Genomic DNA, 20,478 nt, shown 5'->3' with positions numbered 1-20,478 from the left:
TCTGGGGCTATTCCCCCTCCCCTGCCAGGCCCCAAAAGGATACTGTAAAGATTAAAGGTGGCTTTAAAAGGGAAAAAATTTTTGAGCAGCAGCCCTCCATGTGAGTATAAAGTCTGCAGGAATTTAAATGTGTAAGCCTGCTGTGCTGTGCTTGAACTAGCTGTGGTCAGAAACCCAACTAACAAATGTGAACTGAAGTTTCCATTAAAAGACCCAGGTGAAAGTGGGTAAGTATAGCCTTCATTAAAGGTTTCTTGCTATCGATTTTAGGAAGACTTAGGTCTTTTTTTTTTCTCCCCCTATCAAATTGTTTTATTAGGTTAAGTAACTTATAAAGACTTCAGTTGTTTTTACTATTTTTTAAAATGTATTGATTTGAGAGAGACATCAATTTGTTGTTCCACTTATTCATTGGTTGATTGTTGTATGTGCCCTGAGTGGGGATCGAACCCGCAACCTTGGTATATCGGAACAGCGCTCTAACTAAGCTGCCCAGCCAGGGCTATAAAGACTTTCAGTCTTTTAAGAGAAGCAAATATGGCCCTAACCAGTTTGGCTCAGTGGATAGAGTGTGCGTCTGCGGACTCAAGGGTCCCAGGTTCAATTCCGGTCAAGGGCATGTACCTTGGTTGCGGGGACATACCCAGTGGGGAGTGTGCAGGAGGCAGCTGATCGATGTTTCTCTCTCATCGATGTTTCTAACTCTCTATCCCTCACCTTTCCTCTATGTAAAAAATCAATAAAATATATATTAAAAAAAAAAAGCAAATATGGCAGACTTGTCTTATAGGTAGAAAGGAAATACTCCAGAGGCTGAAACAATACACATCCATCTTGGGAAGTTGCAAGGAAGGCTTTCTAGTTATCCTATGCTCAGTGTTCACATGAGGTAAGGCTTTTTGTTTTAGATCTTGGGTCTGTGAGATACAATTAGGATTTCTGAGCAGCTAGGCTACTGCTGTAAGAATGGGGTGATAGATTTTTTTTTAAAATATATATTTTATTGATATTTTACAGAGAGGAAGGGAGAGGGATAGAGAGCTAGAAACATCGATGAGAGAGAAATATCGATCAGCTGCCTCCTGCACACCTCCCACTGGGGATGTGCCCGCAACCAAGGTACATGCCCTTGACCGGAATCAAACCCGGGACCCTTCAGTCCACAGGCCGACGCTCTATCCACTGAGCCAAACCGGTTTTGGCAGAATGGGGTGATAGATTTTAATTGACAGGTGATGATTCCATCTTAAGAGCAGTATTAGGTCAGTAACATCTTTGAGAAGATTGTTTTTCTTTTTTCATATATATATATATATTTTTATTTTTTTTAAAAATATATTTTATTGAGTTTTTACAGAGAGGAAGGGAGAGGGATAGAGAGCCAGAAACATCGATGAGAGAGAAACATCAATCAGCTGCCTCCTGCACACCCCCTACTGGGGACGTGCCTGCAACCAAGGCACATGCCCTTGACCGGAATCGAACCTGGGACCTTTCAGTCCACAGGCTGACGCTCTATCCACTGAGCCAAACCGGTTTTGGCCATATATATATTTTTATTGATTTCAGAGAGGAAGGGAGAGGGAGAGAGAGATAGAAACATCAATGATGAGGGAGAATCATGGATCGACTGCCTCCTGCACGCCCCTACTGGGGATTGAGCCTGAAACCCGGGCATGTGCTCTTAACCGGAATTGAACCTGGGACCCTTCAGTCCGCAGGCCGACGCTCTATCCACTGAGCCAAACCAGCTAGGGCAAGATTGTTTTTCTTTGCCAGAACTTGGAGTTTTAGGATTCCTAGTGAACTTGAGCTGTGTTAGGACTGAGAACATTTTCAGTCTGTTCATATAAATACAAGCAGCTGGACATTAGGGGTTCTGACTTGATTAGGCCCTTATCTATTTGCCAGGACTGGCAGTTTTAAACTTACTATTATTTTTAAATATATTTTTATTGATTTCAGAGAGGAAGGGAGAGGGAGGGAAAGAAGAAATAACAGTGATGAGAGAGAATCATTGATTGGCTGCCTCCTGCATGCACTGGGGATTGAGTCTGCAACCTGGGCATGTGCCCGGAACATGACCTCCTGGTTCATAGGTCAATGCTCAACCATTGCTGGCCAGGCTTACCTTATTTTTTTTATTAAGATGTGAAGAAACCACATTGCTGTGGAGATAGAACTGGGTTGATGTTTTATGAAGTTCCTTAGTGCCTGCTCCTTGTTAATTTCAAAGGCCAGGCCCATAGGCTCCAGCTTGGGTAGGGGGGAGGAGTAAGCTAAAGTTTGTATAAGGTTTAGCATTTTATTAAGTGCTTAGTTGCTGTCTTTGAGATAGAAAGCTTTTCAGTGACAGGCAAAATCTTGAGTGAAGGTACATAAATGACCCCTACTGTGCTAGGGCAAGAGGCAGCCTGTTCAAATAGCTCAGATCTAAGTTATTTACAATTAAACTGCCAGCCAACTCGCAGGTTGGTTTCTGCAATTTCTTAGCAAGGCCCCACAAAAACCTTAAGCTTTATCCACATAAAAAATAGGGCCTCATTTTAACATCAATTACTATATTAAGGATACAAGAGCTCTGCCCCAAAGAACTGGAAGAGGTTAGGCTAGATCAGTGGTCAGCAAACTGTGGCTCGCGAGCCACATGCAGCTCGTGAGCCACAGTTTGCCACTCTGTTGACTAATGAGTTTGCCGACCACTGGACTAGACTAAATGTTACCGTGTAGTTGGAAGCTGTGAGGATTAAGCAATTGGGCATATTGTGTGCAAAGAGGTAAAGGGTAGTATATACAGTGGTCGGCAAACTCATTAGTCAACAGCGGCAAACCGCGGCTCACCGACCACTGGGCTAGATAAACACTTTTCAAACATTTTTTACTATAAAATCCTTTCTTCAAATATATTCTGACAAAGAAGCTTTCTAAGACATAAAAGCAGGAGTTTGCTGGTATTTATTCTCTCAAGGATTTGTTGTTTTCTTCATGATAGGCACAAGGGAACAATAGTGGCTTTTGATAGAAGAGCATTGAATGAACGATGGCAAATGTATTTCCCTCAAGAAAAAAAACTTACAAATACCATACAAATTGTAACATCATTTAGTGGTTCAGTACATAATTCTAGTTGTGATTGTTAGCCCTGACAGGCCTTGGCTTTGGCCCTTAACCAGTCCTAGGCTGAAAGGTTGACTCAGGTTAGGAAGTTTTCTGGTTCAAATCATTTGATTCAAATGATCCACTGTCCTTCTGGAAGTCAGAACCAGCAGAGAAACTCCAAACACACTCCAAACTGAGCTTTAGTGCTGGCTTTACCTTAACCACACACTGCACAGCTGAGGAAAAACAGCAGGAGCTGAGCAAAAACTACAGGCACAATACCTTGGGGAGAAGGCCTGCAGGAAGCAGTTCCTAGTGAAAGCTGAAATAAAGTGACAGAATTCGTTTTTTCCACTTTGAGATTGGTCACATCAGAACATGAGTCCAAGGCACATATCCTTAAGAGGAGGTGTTCTGTTGCTGGTCTCACCAGCCTGATTATCCTGAGCAGCAGGCTTTTGACAGGAAGTGAGTGGTTCATGCTCCAGGATGGTGACGGAGTTACAGTTTGAAGCCAGAGTGAATGGCCACAATGCCTGATGTTAGACTTTCATAAGTCACTTTCTGAAAACCTGCATCTTCTATCATCTCCTTGAACTCCTCCTGAAACATAAAGGGAGATATGGCAAGCATCACCTCGATTTCACCTTTCAGGCCTTTGTCATAAGTTACAGAAGTTTTGTACCTGAGCTGGGAACTGTCGAATACTCTCTACAAGGTATTGGTAGGACTTCCAGTTTCCTGCAATAACCTCTCCCAGGACAGGAATAACCTGGAAACTATAAAGATCATAAAGCCTGAACAAAAAGGCAAAAGATTAAGGTTAGAACATGCCCCTTGGTGAGAAGCAAGAAGGTCTAAGCCTGGGATCATAAACTCAGATGCCTAGAGGGTCAAGCAAGTACCTAAAATAAGTGAGGTGATCCAGGTGCAAGGTCAGTAGGGAGCAATAAGGATGTGGTGACAGGTACAGTTAGGAAGTACCATGAAAGTGGAGAAGGGATAGTTACTGCTCAGCTCTGACCATGGCCATGTGGGAACACGGATTACCCAGGGTTGCTACGTTTTCTGATTTCTCAGGCGAAGCTGAAAATCCAGATTCTTATGTAAACTTTTATGAATTTTAAGTATGGATATCTAAATCAACTTATTAAAATGCCAGGACTCAAAATCTGTGGACAGACTGAAGCCTCTGGTTGCTGGTTTGAGACTCTTCTGGCCTAGATGTTGTCATTCAGGAGTGGCCGACAACATCTGCCTCTGAGGTGGCACTACCCCTCAGAGAGTCAGTCTGTGAGGTTCATGCTTCTTGCTTACTGGCAACTTTCTATACATTTTGGAATGGGAACCCTTGGCTAAACAATGAGAATCAAGCCCTGTTAACAATACCAACCTGGATACAAGGGGATTGTTCACTTGGCTGAACTCCAGACAGAGAAACCGTCCTCCTGGTTTCAGGACCCGATGAGCTTCCTGGAGTGCCTGAGTGAGAAAAGGAACAAAAGAACACATTCCTCAGCAGACTCACTCAATTCCATGAGGCCCAGACAGCTTTAGCTTCTGTGGACATTATAAGTTATTTCCCACTGACCCTTCGTTCATTCTCAGTTGAGAAGATGTAACAGCAGAAATAACCCTATAACATCCTATATTTTATAGGTTTTCTGTTGTTCATGAAGAGATTACTTGAGCCCTAGCTGGTTTGGCTTAGTGGATAGAGTGTCGGTCTGCAGACTGAAGGGTCCCGGGTTTGATTCCGCATGCCCTGGTTGCAGGCTTGATCCTCAGTGGGGGACATATGGGAGGCAGCAGATCGGTGATTCTCTCTCATCAATGTTTCTCCCTCTCCCTTCCTCTCTGAAATCAATAAAATATCTATATATATAAAAGGCTAATATGTCAAGTGTCCCTCCGACTGGTCGCTTTGATGTGCACTGACCACCAGGAGCTGCCGTGACCCACACTGGCCATTTACAAAGAGATGGCACCACAGACCTGGCGCCCACAAAGCAACCCTCGGCTTCCCCCAAGTGGGACACAGGCCCTGCCACCAGCCCAGAGTGACAGCCCACCAAATCGCAGCCAACACTGCCAAGACCCCATGGCACAAAATGCAGCCCACAGCCCAGGCCAGCCCAGAAACCGTTGCTGTGGGCACCGCGTAATGATGTCACGTAGCAACGCCCGGCTTCCTCTCCTAGCGACTAGCCTCCTTGGAGTTTCTTCAGCCCAGGAACACGACTTGCTTTATAGCCAGGTGCAAACATTTTACACTGTAACCAAATGTCTGTGAAGCATTTTCCCGTGCCTCATCTCATTTGATCCTCACAGAAGTCCTGGAGTAGGTAAATAGGAGACTTAGTGGAATCCTATTTTCTTTTCATTAGCCGGAAAACGGAGATTTAGAAAGCTTAGAAACTTGACCCAACTGAAAAGAAGTAAGAAATGATGGACTTTGAAAATGACTTCAGGTTTTCTCACTGCTGAATATAGTCAAACACTGCTACAGTTAAATATTTTACCCTTTGTTCTCCCTGCGTGATCTACGATAATAATCTGCTTTGTGTTGCTATTTACTGCTATGTTGCTGACAATTACATAAAAGAGAAGTTGGTGTGCTTCACTGGGCTGGAAAAAGTTTAGCTACATCAGAAAGCAGGTCTAATTAAGCAAGTTTATTCTATATATATAAAAGACTAAGCTGACTCGTGCATGCACCATACATATAAAGCTCTCGCTGGCGCCAATTGCATGTGTGTGTTTCAATCTGTCACTGTTGATCGTGAATTTGGTTGACACTTCTATTATAGAGAAAGGGTGAATAACGATATTAAAATATTTCTTTTAATTAATTTCCTTTCAATGTGCATGAATCTATGCACCGGGCCACAAGTACATATATATCTATATATATATCTATATATATAAAATCCTAAGCTACCAAACGACTGAATGACCAGTTGACCCCAGTTGACTGGTTGCTATGATGGGCCCTGACTACCAGGGGGCAGATGCTCAATGCAGGAGCTGCCCCCTGGTGGTCAGTGCGCTCCCACAGCCAACCTCCTGCATGGGCCAACCTCCGCGGTCCCTCCCCCTGGCTGGCCGGAACCCCCCCACTTCACCTCCCCCCATCAGCCCCAATCGCCAGCCAGGCCGATGGACCCCACCCATGCACCAATTTGTGCACTGGGCCTCTAGTGTATATATAACAGAGAAGGTTACTTGATTTAAACAGACTCAGATTGGTACAACCCCCACCAAGGGCAATTTTAGATTATCAAAATCACAATGCATATTCTCTTTGATCAAGCAATTTTACATTAATGAATCTATCTCATAGAAATGCTTCTACCATGGAAATGACATGCAGCACTATTTGAACAGCACAAGATTAGAAGCATCTTAACCATTAATGAGACTGGTTAAATGATGGAATTTCTATGCAAATGGAATCCATGCAGCTATTGGAAAAAGGAAGCGCCATGTTCTTTATGCACTGACGTGGAAAAATCTCCAAGATATATATATATTTTAATATATTTTTATTGATTTCAGAGAGGGAGGGAGAGGAGAGACAGAAACATCAATGATAAGAGAATCATCAATTGGCTGCCTCCGGCACGCCCCCTACTGGGGATCGAGACCCCGGGCATGTGCCCTTGACTAGAATCGAACCCAGGACCCTTTAGTCCATAGGCTGACACTCTATCTACTGAGCCAAACCAGCTAGGACTATTCCACTTCTTTTTAATTAAAAGAAATAAACAGACTACAAACACAGACAGGTCACAAAAACCAAGCTAAAAAGTTAAAGACCACCATAAAGGGTATCCTAGCCAAAGCAGAAGAATCAGGTAACTGGAGCCATATTACTGAAGCGAAACTGATGCCTTGTACATTGTCTTCAAATGTTAAAGCAGAAATAAAGAGTTGCATCAGATTAAGAACTGAACATTCCCTCTCTCTATAGAGGAACCATGAATCTACTAGCTACCTTCTGCCAAAATAGTGTTTGAGTGCTTTTTTCTGCGTCAACCTCAGAAATGCCACTAAACTTCTGCAAACTCTCAGGGTCAGATGGCTTCACAAGTGAGAGGAAACAGATGAAACCTCAGAGCAAGACTGACAGTCTCAAAGAAAGAAATACCAACCCAAGCAACAAAGGCTTCTATGGGATCTGCTCTATTTGGTCCTTATCAATGTTGAGAGTAGGAATATTGGCAACTTAAAGGACTGAGGCCCCTGACTCTGAAACAGTCATTCCACTCAAGATCCGAACCCAGAAAAGAATGTCTCCATCCTTCTTCATTCACTGTGGAGCCACACCAGAACTAATATCCTGAGATGCAGCCATTCGTACCCGATCAATGTGTGTGACATTCCGGATCCCAAAGGCAATAGTGTAAACATCAAACTTGTCTTCATCAAAGGGTAGTTCTTCAGCATCTCCCAATACCCAAGCAAGTCCTGAAAGAGAAAATGAGTTTTCGTCTTAGTCTGGTAGCTATCTCTCCTGCACCCAGGGAATTGCCAAACCTGAGGAGGCGGGCTTGGGAACCCTCCAATTTGTGGTCACCCAGGCAAAAGTTGGACAGCCTGGACACCCCATTTGTGGCTGGCTTCTGAAGTGGGGGCAGTTTTGTGAGGCTGAGCCCTTAAACATGTTGAATCTGATGCTAACTCTTGGTAGTTACGTGTCAGAATTGAACTGAATTGTCAGACACCTACTTAGTGTGGAAGAATTGGAGAACCGTTTGGTGATGGGCAAACATCACATTTGGTGTCAGAAAACATCACACACCTGACTTCTCCCTCGGATTCCAGGCCACTGTCTTCATGGGTGACCTCTAATCCTGAGGAGTTGAAGCTGGTGTCCTTGAAGATTAGGGAAGTCCTTCGCCCAAGACCCTAAGTGAAACCTGATACCATCAAGCAGTGTTTACTTGGCTAAGTGGTTTGTATAGTGCAGTGGTCGGCAAACTGCGGTGGCTCGCGAGCCGCGGTTTGCCACTCTGTTAACTAATGAGTTTGCCGACCACTGACCTGCGGTTTGCCACTCTGTTGACTAATGAGTTTGCCGACCACTGACCTAGACTCTCGATTCCAATAATTACAGGCTGTTGTTGTTCCTTGTGATTAAGCCCCTATCCCAATGGTCAGCAAACTAAAAAGTTAAAGACCACCATAAAGGGTATCCTTTAGTCAACAGAGCGGCAAACCGCGGCTCGTGAGCCGCATGTGGCTCGCGAGCTGCAGTTTGCCAATCACTGGATAGTGTACTGTGGATAGGAGCACAGATCCTGGGTTAGACTGCCTGGGTTCTAATTCCAGCTTCACCACTTATTTAAATATATTTTTATTGATTTCAGAGAGGAATGGAGAGGGAGAGAGAGATAGAAACATCAATGATGAGAGAGAATCATTTATCAGCTGCCTCCTGCACGCCCCCTCCTGGGGATCAAGCCTGAAACCCAGGCATGTGCCCTGCCCAGGAATTAAACCATGACTTGGTTCATAGGTTTGATGCTCAATCACTGAGCCACATTGGCTGGGCAAGCTTCACCATTTATTAGCTGTATGATCTTGAAAAAACTACTCTGCCTCAATTTCCTCATCTATAAAATGGAGTTAACAATAATACCTACCTCAGAGGGTCACTGGAAGTACTCTAAGTACAGAATTTAGCATTGTTATGTTGATTCTATCAGTCTTAGAGAATCAAAGTGTCTAGTCCCTAAGTCTGGTCATGAATTCAGAAATTACCTACAGGATCCCCATAGCAGAGAGGCTATGTCCTCTAAGATCCTGATTCAGCTTGAACATTATTCCATATGCAGTGAATTAGACATAATATATGACATAAAAGGAACGCTCTATAGAGGAAGGCAAATGAAAATAGCCTTTCTGGCCCTAGTTGGTTTGGCTCAGTGGATAGAGCGTCGGCCTGCGGACTGAAGGGTCCCAGGTTTGATTCCAGTCAAGGGCATGTACCTTGGTTGCGGGCACATCCCCAGTAGGGGCTGTGCAGGAGGTGGTTGATCAATGTTTCTAACTCTATCCCTCTCCCTTCCTCTCTGTAAAAAATCAATAAAAAAAAAAGTATTTTTAAAAAATAGCCTTTCTAGCCCTAGTTAGTTTGGCTCAGTAAATAGAGTTTTGGCCTGAGAACTGAAGGTTCTCGGGTTCGATTCTGGTCAGGTGCATGTACCTTAGTTGCAGGCTCGATCCCCAACCCAGTTGGGGTACGTGTGGGAGGCAACCAATCAATACATCTTTCTCACATTGATGTTTCTCTCTCTCAGTTTCTCCCCCTTCCTTCCATTCTCTCTAAAAAAATTAATGGGAAAAAATCCTAGTTGAGGATTAACAACAACAACAATAAGACAATTGTACTATCCAGTATTTAATGCTTCCTATGCAGGTCCATTAGTCTTGGCAGGTAGGAGAGCCTGAAGGGCAAGCTATGTTACAGAAGAGATGATTCCAGAAATGGAACATGACTTACCATTTCTGTCTTTGTTTGCCATTCTGTATGGCTGAGTACCAGAGAGAAAGGAAACACATTTTCCAGTAGGAGTAAGGAAACATAGTGCCTTTGTCCTAAAACACGAGGGGCTGTCTGCCTCCTGGTCAGTGTTGATGGTTAACAAAAGAGCCCTTCATCTTGGGGGCCCAGTGGGCTGCCCCTTATTGTAGGCAGCTGTTCTGAGTGGGGAGGAGGAGAAAGAATTGAGCTAAAATAACCACAGACACTCCTTGTGGGGTGGGAAGGAGAGAAGTGCTGATGACCTGAGGGACTTGGCTTTCTCTGTTGCACACCCCTGCCTCTCACAGTGGCTGCCTGCCGTGCTTCTAGCATGAGAGAGGGCAGAGCTGCGGCTCTGGAAAACTCGGTAAATGTGGTGCAGCTGCAGGATCACTACTTCTTCTTCTTCTTTTTTTTTAATGTATTTTATTGATTTTTACAGAGAGGAAGGGAGAGGGATAGAGAGTTAGAAACACCTATGAGAGAGAAACATCGATCAGCTACCTCCCGCACACTGCCTACTGGGGATGTGCCCACAACCAAGGTACATGCCCTTGACCAGAATCGAACCTGGGACCCTTGAGTCCGCAGGTCGACGCTCTATCCACTGAGCCACACCGGTTAGGGCTGCAGGATCACTACTTCTACTTGAAAAAATTGTGGGGAAAATAGTACTTCAAAATATCAAAACAAACAGAAAGCCAAATGTAAAATGTACATCTTTTTTTTTTTTTTTTTTTTTCTGAACAGACTGAGATAAATGCTTCTAAAGTGTACATCTTTCAGCAAGGCCACAAATTGTCCATTGTGTGGTTACGGTGGCTTCCCGGAGCTAAGAGTCTCCTAGCTGCTACAGAGTACTGTGGCTTAGGAGTACAGTCAGTGCTCACTAACATCGCCGAAAGGTTCTTGGAAACTACGACTTCAAGTGAAACGATGGATAACGAAAACCAATCTGACCACAGGCTAACTGATATGAGAGTTAAGTCCTTACGGCATCTTTCTGGCCACAAAAACATCACCCAACTTCTAAAGAAAGATTCAAAACCATTTTAATATTGAACAATGAAATAAATGTGAGCTATAGATAAATTTAAGAAAGATTAATAGAAACAAATCAGATAATGATTTTCCAAGTTAATTATTCCATTTCCGGATCACAAGTGGCTGGAGCCTGTCCCGGGAGCTCAGGTAGAAAGCTGAAACTGACCCTGGGCAGGACGCCCTTCCGTCACAGGGCACACTCACACACACCCTCACTCCCTCAGACTGGGACAGTTTATTACGGGCCAGCTCACCTCAGTGCTCAGCTTTGGGATGTGGGAGGAAACTGGAGTACCTGGAGAAAACACACAGACATGGGGAGAACATGCCAACTCCACACAGATGGTGGCCCTGGCCAGGAACCAAACTTTTTTCTCTCATCATGGTTATAACAGAAAACACTGAACCAAAAAAAATTTTTTATTCTAGCCCAGTCAGCGTAGCTCAGTGGTTGAGCATCAACCTATAAACCAGGAGGTCACGGGTCGATTCCTGGTGAAGGCACATGCCTGGGTTTTGGGCTTGATCCCCAGTGGGGGGTGTGCAGGAGCCTATCAGTGATTCTCTCTCATCATTGATGTTTCTTTCCCTCCTTCCCTCGCCCTTCCTCTCTGAAATCAATAAAAACATATTTTAAAAAAATTTATTTTAGGACCCACTGTACTGTTTACAGGTGCTTCCTCATTGCATCAGTTGGGCCTTCTGAGAAACTGATGCTGAGATGAAGTGAAAAGGTTTTTTTGTTTCTTTGGGGGGAGGCACCTGGGAAAGATAAAAGAGATAAAGGGAAGAGGAAGCAAAACTGGATGGGGAAACCTGTTAGACCCAAAGCCTCAGCCTACCGACAGGGGGCCCTGGAACAAAGACTGCCTGTTGACAGTCCAGCCTCGGGACTGTCCAGGCCCTCCAGCCTCCTAGTGCTCAGCCATCAGCTGGGTGCTGCCTGGCTTGCAAGCTGAGGCGGAGCCTGCAGGTGCTAAGAGCTGGAGGCTGTCAGTTAACTACACTCCCGTGGCTGAAGGGCAAAGTCCCTTTTTTAAGGGCAGTGCACCTTCTCGACTTCCACATCAATCAAACCATCCTAGTACTAACAGGGAAGTGGAGTGGCTCAAGAATAGGACATTTGGGGTTATGGGGAGGTGCTAGGAATTGAAAGCAAAACTTCTGCCTCAGGGTCCAGGAGCTGAGATCAGAAGACTCAACTCCAAGGGGAAAGCTGCCATTTAAGTTGTGTTACTTGGGTAAGATATGTAACCCTTTTGGGCTTTAGTCAGCTTCCTTGTCACATAGGGCTGATAATCTAACTCTCTAGGCTGCTGAAATAATGTGCATAAAACCGCACAAACTGGATCCACCCCCACAAATTATCTTCAACTTCTACCAAGCTATGCGTTTTCTAAAGCAGGAAAATAAAGCACTTCAACATTTCCCCCATTCCATCTTATTTTATAAACATACTAGAGGCCCGGTGCATGACATTCGTGCACTCAGGGGTGGGAGAGGGGGTCCCTCAGCCTGGCCTGCGCCCTTTAGCAGTCCAGAAGCCCTCGGGGGATGTCTGACTGATGGCTTAGTGCTGCCATAGCTGCTGCACTCACCAGCTGTCAGCCCAGCTTGTGGCTGAGCAGCGCTCCCCTGTGGGAGTGCACTGACCACCAGAGGGCAGCTCCTGCGTTGAGCATCTGCCCCCTGGTGGTCAGTGCACGTCATAGCGACCGGTTGTTCAGCCGTTTGGTCGATTTGCATATCAGCCTTTTATTATATAGGATTGTTATATAGAATAAGCATTTCCTCTGCACACTTTCGGTAGGACTTGCCAGTTTTGTATCCTTGGGCATAGGCTTTCTTCTTTCCAATCTTCAGCATCTCCTTGTTGATGTCACAGACCATGACGTGGGAACCGTGCAAGGAATCCTCTTCATTCTGGTACTTTTGGACAATTTCTTCCCAGGATAAATTTTGCTGGGTCCTTAACTGCCTCTTCTGCTTTCTCCGATGCTGTGCCTGAACATAATTAAGGAACCGGAATGCAATGTCACCTGTGGGGAGCCAGGGAGGAAAGATGGAAACATAAAAACAAAGCCCAGCATTTCCTAACTCCACAGGGACAACACGGCACAGGAGTCGAGGAGTGTACGAAGTGAAGTTTGTACTCATCTCCACGGTAACTGTTACTTTTTAACTTCTAATATTCTTTAGGAAACTTTATTTAAAAATTGCATAAACAATGAATGGACATATTCTTACTATAAAAGACTATCTCAATTTTTAGAATAAAATATGAACATTGCATTCTCTGTCCATACCTTCTCCAGACATAACAAGTATTCAGAGTTTAGTGTACAGCCTTCTAGTCTTTTTCTAATAATTTTTATGGAAATAACATAGTTACAAGCAATAATTCCCTGTCCTACCACCACATCTCTCTCCCAGTTCAGTTCTCCAGAGACCATCTTTCCCAACTCTTTTAGCTGTTTCTTCTAAGTTACAGCTATTTCTTTCCTTACCAAATTTATAATGATATCCTGTTCCCCATCTCTGCTTGCCTCTACTCAATATATTCATATCACTTTTCACAGTTCCTCATAATACCTGGGTAACCTAGCATAATAAACTAATCAATATTTGATTTCTTATTCCATCAACTACAGATAGTATCTCTTGACTCCCTTCACTCTTCCATCCTATGTACTTTTACTCTGTTAAGACTGGTAACATTTTATTTGTTTTACAGCTATAATTAAGCCTTCTGCGCTATGTTGGTGGTTTGAGTCTAAAAGCTAAAAAAGTGTTTAAATAATGTGATCAGGTAAATACTGTTCCGGCAAAGCGAGTGCTTTCTGAAATCACATTTTCTTTTTTTAAAAAAATATATTTTTATAAATTTCAGAGAGGAAGGGAGAGGGAGGGAGAGAAACATCAATGATGAGAGAGAATCATTGAAAGGCTGCCTCCTGCACACCCCCCACTGGGGATCAAACCCGCAACCCAGGCATGTGCCCTTGACCAGAATCGAACCCGGGACCCTTCAGTCTGCAGACTGACGCTCTATCCACTGAGCCAAAACAGCTAGGGCTAAAGCAGTTGCTTTATTGAGGGATAAATTGGTTATTTCTAATTTTTTTTAGTATTACAAAAAATGATGCAGTGAACATATTTATAGTTATGTCTTGGTTGTTGGTTTTCGTTAATCCTCCCCAAGGATATTTTTCCATTGATTTTTAGAGAGCGGAAGGGAGGAGGGAGACAGAGAGAGAAATACCGATATGAGAGAGACACAGTGATTGGATGCCTCCCACACACGGCCTCATCAGGGCTGGGGATTGAGCTTGCAACCAAGGTACGTGCCCTTGACTGGAATTGAACCCAGGACCCTTCAGTCCTCGGGCTGATGCTCTATCCATTGATCCAAACTGGCTAGGGCTAGCTATATCTTCTTAAAATATCTTTTTAAATATATGGGAGTACCTTTTAATTACATTTTCTAAATGGGCAGTTGTCAGCATGAAGTGATGCTACTGGTCCTGGTACACTGGAGATGTAGGCAGCTCCGACTGAACCCCTTCTGTACTTTATCTTGTGCTATTTTTTTTAGATTCCATATTTAGAACTGTAATTGTGGGACCCTACTATAAACATGTTACACTTTGATAGATTCTGCTAAATCCACTGAGAATTTTTTTTCTGCCTTCTAAGATTCATTTGGGGAGAGGACCATGTCAACAAAGCCACATTTGTTTCAAACATGGAGATTATTCTACTATAATTTATTATACATTTTCTGTTGGTACAATAACACTATTGCATTATATTATACATTGTAATGTACATTTAACATGTGCCTTAGCCATGTAATGATATCACCATGAGGCATTTTAGAAACCCATGATACTTTCCCCGAATGTCTGGAGTGCACCCAAGGAGCATGCGTATACAAATGCGCTGTTGCTATCTGGCGTGACAATGGGTTAAGCAGGAGAAGCTGCCTAGAAAGCTTATATAATATGATAAAGGCATCCTCCCCAACCTGAGAAAGACGTTAAAGGTGGTCAAAGGTCAAACAAAAGGTAAAAGTCATTTAGATGGTAAAATGTCACTGGAGTAAAAAACTGGTCTTTTCACTTAGTAATCTGTGCATTTTAGAAAAGTGACAGGCACAAAGCTGACATTCTGTGCTTTTGATTGACATTCAGTTAAAAAAAAAAAAGAGAGTAAACCTTTCTTAGAAGCATGTTGATCTTCAACTACCATCTTCAGGCTAATGACAGGTGAGGTAGTTCATTCCGTGTGAAAGGTGCTCGGTGGAACCTGAGGAGACTAACACGGACATTACCTGTGCCTCCAGCAACATCGAGGAGCTGGGTCCCAGGAAACGGGTGCATTCTCCAGAGCAGCAAGTCCTTCCAAACACGATGGATACCAAGACTCATCATGTCATTCATCACATCATACTTCTTGGCCACACTTTCAAACACCTGATAAACTGACATGGGAGAAATACAACATAATTGTGCTACTGATAAGATTTACTTGGAAAAGTTCTAAATGAAAGAGAAGGAAGCTTTGCACCCCACCCCCCGCCGCTGAAATTGCCTGTCTTTCCAAGATGAACCTAAGCCATAATGCTTAACATTACCTCTTTTTAAAAAGGTTTATATTACTTCATATAAAAAAATCAACCTCTTTTCTACTGCCTTAGTTATCTTTTTGACCATTACTTTGTAATCATGCCATACACATACGTGGTACTAAATAGATTTCTGTTTCTTAGAGGATGGGGTGATGGTGGAATTTTTTCTAATGGTTATTATAATAAGAGACAACAAAATCCATTAGAAAGACACATGGCTAATGGATGGGAAAGCCTCAGTCATCTCAGCCTGTATCACCGAGAAAAACCTCAGGTACAGTTTGGTGGGCAGGTGGATGACAAGATGTGAATCAGGGTTAAGTTACATTGTAGAGGGTCCTCATGAATCATCTCCATAGGATCAAGCCGAATGTGGAATCTGGGCTAGCTGGAAAGAGTTAACTTTAAGACACAGGCTACATTTAACTTCTTTGCACCTCAGTTTCTCTGCCCATAAGATGAGAAAACCAGTGCCAGTCCCTCCCTACCTCCCTGCCATAAGGCTGAACTAGGTAGTGAAGGGGAGATGCTTTGAGTTTTTCGGATGAAATGTACCACATAGATCCAAAACATACTGTCCTCAGCTGAGTCAGCGACCACAGAACTCCTCCTCAACTCAATCCTGAATGCCCATTCTCAACCCTGGGATCTCCAAGTTTGCTTTTTCCTTTTTTTTTTTTTTTTTTGGTAATCCTCACCTAAGGATATTTTTCCATTGATTATTAGAGAGAGTGGAAGGGAGGGAGAAGGATAGAGAGAAACATCGAGGTGAGAGAGAAGGTTGCCTCCTGCACGCACCCAACCAGGGGCAGGGAACCTGTAATCAAGTATGTGCCCTTGACTCGAATTGAGCCTGGGACCCTTCAGTCTCAGGCCGATGCTCTATCCACTGAGCAAAACTGGTTAGGGTGCTTTTTCCTTCTGAACATCTTTTTAGGAGTTGAGCAACACAGGCTCAAACCACTGTGTATAACCACCCCTAGCTTTACGTGGTTCTAAAATGCATGAATTTCAGTTACTATGGTTTAGTTAAACAATACCAGTGCCCCAATAACATTTTAAAAATACAATGGCATACTGACTGTAACTGCATAAAGTATAAACTTCACTAGTACTTCTTCAGTCCACAAATTACTACATAAATAACAGATATGCACCGTGTCAGACAACCAGCCATGTAACTTCTTTCATAGTTTGTAAGTGGTAGGTCACTATACATCAGTTGTTCAGTTCACACACAGACAGCAAATAATTAAGAGGATAATTATATAACTGGATAATTAAGAGGAAACTGGCCAACAAAAATGAAAGTGCAGCAAAGAACAAAAAGTGATAATGGTGAAAGTGAAATTTAAATAGATGTCAATGGAGTTGTAGGAGAAACGGCTGACCGTGGAATGTTGACACTGCTGTCATTCAAGAGACTTGCAGCCAGATCTTTGTAAGATGAACTTACTGACATAAATGATGTGGTTGTGATGAAAACGTTGAAGATGCCCCAGAGGAAATGATGCCAGCAAAAAAGTTCACATTAAAGGAATTCTTGGAGATAATTCATGACATTGAAAGTGAAAGGATAAAGTGTTAGAAACTGATTAGAACTTAGGAAGGAGTATGGCAATTTGCCAAGGCATAGAGAAGATGCTCACTCGCTACTGTAAATTAAATGCTGAGAAGATAGCAAACACTGTTCAAAGTATTGGTAAAGCCCTAACCGGTTTGGCTCGGTGGATAGAGCGTCGGCCTGCGGACTCAAGGGTCCCAGGTTCGATTCCAGTCAAGGGCATGTACCGTGGTTGCGGGCACATCCCCAGTAGGGAGTGTGCAGGAGGCAGCTGATCGGTGTTTCTCTCTCATCGATGTTTCTAGCTCTCTATCCCTCTCCCTTCCTCTCTGTAAAAAATCAATAAAATATATTAAAAAAGAATATTGGTAAATTTTTTACAAAGGAATAAAACCACTTAATGGTTGGGGAGCACACGAGACTTGATTGGAAAGTTTGTAAGGATGACATTCTGAGAAAAGGAAAGTATGTGGAAGGCCGCCTGCCCTGTTTATCGGAAGTCTGACTTAGGGGAGACTTAGGGGAGTGTTGAAGGTGGCTCCCCTAATTATTCCTTGACCTTTCCAAACAAGTCTGTGCATGTGCAGACCACCCCCCCCCCCCGGGTGTTTACTGGAATCCTTATGCTTAATCCCTGGATGTCCTTGCTTAAAAGACACTACAAACACAGGTGTCCTCCCAATATTACTTACCCTGCTGATTGTATCTAAAAGATAAACTTTATCTCAAACTGCTGGTCCAATAAAAGCCTACGGAGGCAGGCAATCAAGACTGCTTGGTCCCTTGAGCCAGAAAACCCCTTAGCCCTCTTTCACAGTGAAACTGTCTGAGTAATCTGTTCATCCCTGTTCAGGGGCTGCTGGTCAGCCCCAGCAAGGTGGTGCCCGTGTGAGGGGCCCCCGCACTTAATTCTCAATGTTTCTAATTTCTTATTAGAATTTTAATTAAAGAATTTAAACTTAAATTTAAACATTCTAATTATATTAAATGAATTCAAAATTAAGCCTAACATAATTACATATAAATTATGCTAAGGAAATATTAACTTTTTAAAAAAATATATATTTTACTGATTTTTTACAGAGAGGAAGGGAGAGGGATAGAGAGTTAGAAACATGATGAGAGAGAAACATTGATCAGCTGCCTCCTGCACGCCCCCTACTGGGGATGTGCTCGAAACCAAGGTACATGCCCTTGACCGGAATCGAACCTGGGACGCTTCAGTCCGCAGGCTGACGCTCTATCCACTGAGCTAAACCGGTCAGGGCAAGAAATATTAACTTTACCGTCTTTCAATTTCCCTATACATTTATAACTGACACAGAGTTTTGGATGTTCAATAATTTTTAAAGTCCATGTAATAATTATAACCCCCCCCACCCCCACTGATTATTAAGATCACTGCCCTAGCCGGTTTGGCTCAGTGGATAGAGCGTTGGCCTGCGGACTCAAGGGTCACAGATTCGATTCTGGTCAAGGGCAGGTACCTTGGTTGCGGGCACATCCCCAGTAGGGAGTGTGCAGGAGGCAGCTGATCGATGTTTCTCTCTCATCGATGTTTCTAACTCTCTATCCCTTTCCCTTTCTCTCTATAAAAAATCAATTAAAAAAAAAAGATCACTGTGCATGATTTTCAGCTTGCACACTCATTTTTACCATCCTGCCTGTATTTCTATCTTGGGTCTCAAATCTGGAAGCTGTATTTAGCTCAGTGGGTAATTCCTCTCCCTGCTTCTCATTGTGTGAAATGTTTATATACTGTAAGGCAAAATACAGAGGTTAGATATTATTAACATTTTGGAAGCAACCCACCTGATTAAAATGCCAGCTCTGCAGCTTACTAGGGAATCTCCGGCAAGTGACTTAATATCTCTGTTTCAACAGTTTCGTCATCTATAAACCATTGGGTTGTATTTATAAGAATTAATGTAAAGTACCTTAAGAGGTTTTAGGTACTCATTAAATGTTTACTATTGTTTAACTTGGCTCCACTTATTTCACTCCACAAGCAGTTTTAAAACTCCTAATGTACATCAGGCACTGAGGATATAAACATGAATGAGCCACTGTCCTAGCTTTCTGGGGATTCACAGTGAAATAAATTTAAATCCAATATTCAAAGAGTTACAGTACACCTAAACACTTAGAAAGGTTGAGGTGAGAGGTAATACACTGTAGCAGTCTTTAAGAGTATGGTAAATTGCATTGTAAACTCTTTTTCTTGTTTCCTGGGTGACCATAGGCTAAGAGAAGGACCTCTGGGAGCCTGACCTTATCCATCAGTAAAATGGGCATAATACCACAGCCATTATAAATGGTTAGCTGGAGTTTAAAAACTGCTCTTTTCCTTTCCCATGCCTGTGTCACCGTGCTAAGAAACTGCTCAGTAATATCTTTTATTGAACAATTAAGCAGTGTCAGGCATTGTTCAAAATAATTTTAATGTGTCAAGCTATCTAATTCTCACAAGAACTCTAAGAAAAATGTTACTATTATTCCTACTTGGAAAATTTGGAAGCTGAGGTACAGAGAAGATACTTTCCTTTTTCTTTTCTATAAAAAAAATGACCTATTCTATTATCAAGAGGTTAAGAACGTGGCTCTGTAGTCAGACCAAACTGAATTGGAATAATGGTTCCACAACTTCCTATGTTAAACTAGACAAGTTCTTGGTTAACCTTTAAGTCTCAGTGTCCTAATGTGTAACATGGGGAAAACAATACCCACCACCAAGAAGTCGAAATGAAAACCGGAAATGCCTGCACGGTGCCTGGCACATTATAAACGGTAAAATGATGGGATTTTCCGATAATTGCTCCGCTTTAAAAAGAGGAGGCGTTGAAGCTCTGCAGAGTCAGGCTCGGGGCTACAGCACCGGAGCTAACATAACACGACGTTAAATCAACCCTTAGCTGGGCAGAAGAAACTAGATCGCAGACGGTCATTCCCTCCATCCGCCCTCTCACCTTTGTCCCCCTTCTCCTCCTCCGACACAGTCTCAAACCCGAAGTGCGTTTCCGTTGCCCGTTTCTCTTGGGACAAGAGCCGCGCACCCAGCGGACTCCCTGGCCAGGAGCTACGAAGCCCGGGGAGCCGGCAGCCCCGCATCACCCGCGACCACCCCCGGCCGCAGTAGCCCCATAGAGCGCAACTCCTGGGGGCCGCCATCTTGACAGTCGGTCGACAGCAGCCAGACACGTTGCATCACTAGACGGCTGACGGCGGCCGGCCAGAGACACAATTAGTTGAACGCGTCCAGAATCCTGATATTAAGGAGTTATGCATGATCTCTGGAATCCGGAGTCTACTTAGTCATTGAGTACCCGAAGTCCTTTCTTTCTCTTCCCAAATTGAACACAAGTCACCAGGAATAAGCGGACCTTAGGGAGACCCCCATCACCTCTCAGCGGCCACGTCTCTGAATCTTGCCAACCTATTACCAGTACCAACTCGCAAGATACCCAATAACTCTTGTTTTCTGGTGAAGAAGAGGGGGAACTGAGGTACAGTGTGCTACAAGGCTAATATTACAGGTCAATTCTCGCAAACTTTGGCATGCACAAGAATCACCCGGGTTGAGCTTTAAAATGCAGATCACCAGGCCCCCAATTA

General features: G+C 43.4%; 1 protein-coding gene across 2 annotated transcripts; it reads right to left on the bottom strand.

Annotated features, from left to right (window-relative positions):
• Positions 1 to 2,938: 2,938 nt before the first annotated feature.
• Positions 2,939 to 20,148, bottom strand: COQ5 (coenzyme Q5, methyltransferase). 2 transcript variants are annotated; one of them, XM_080649953.1, is made up of 7 exons: positions 19,833 to 20,148; positions 15,006 to 15,155; positions 12,490 to 12,711; positions 7,463 to 7,569; positions 4,493 to 4,581; positions 3,785 to 3,878; positions 2,939 to 3,702 (listed from the first exon to the last, which is right to left on the bottom strand). In XM_080649953.1, exons 1-7 carry the CDS (start codon positions 20,032 to 20,034, stop codon positions 3,601 to 3,603), a joined length of 966 nt encoding a protein of 321 aa, XP_080506079.1. In that variant the 5' UTR covers positions 20,035 to 20,148; the 3' UTR covers positions 2,939 to 3,600. The 2 variants fall into 2 exon arrangements, with proteins under 2 accessions (XP_080506079.1, XP_080506078.1); XM_080649952.1 differs by having other exon boundaries at positions 3,785 to 3,896; positions 19,833 to 20,145.
• Positions 20,149 to 20,478: the final 330 nt, after the last annotated feature.

This window comes from Plecotus auritus (assembly GCF_963455305.1).
Source record: "Plecotus auritus genome assembly, chromosome: 13".
Lineage (NCBI taxonomy): Eukaryota > Metazoa > Chordata > Mammalia > Chiroptera > Vespertilionidae > Plecotus > Plecotus auritus.
The sequence above is the reverse complement of the archived record's forward strand: the minus strand, read 5'-3'. Positions and strand labels throughout refer to the sequence as shown.

Excerpts from the sequence above, each read along its gene's own strand:
- COQ5 (XM_080649952.1), bottom strand. The coding sequence starts at position 20,034 with ATGGCGGCCCCCAGGAGTTGCGCTCTATGGGGCTACTGCGGCCGGGGG. Across the intron at positions 15,156-19,832 it reads GGAGGAGAAGGGGGACAAAG|TTTATCAGGTGTTTGAAAGT; the intron begins GTGAGAGGGCGG and ends CTCCCATGTCAG. Across the intron at positions 7,570-12,489 it reads TGCCCAAGGATACAAAACTG|GACTTGCTTGGGTATTGGGA; the intron begins GCAAGTCCTACC and ends TTTCTCTTTCAG.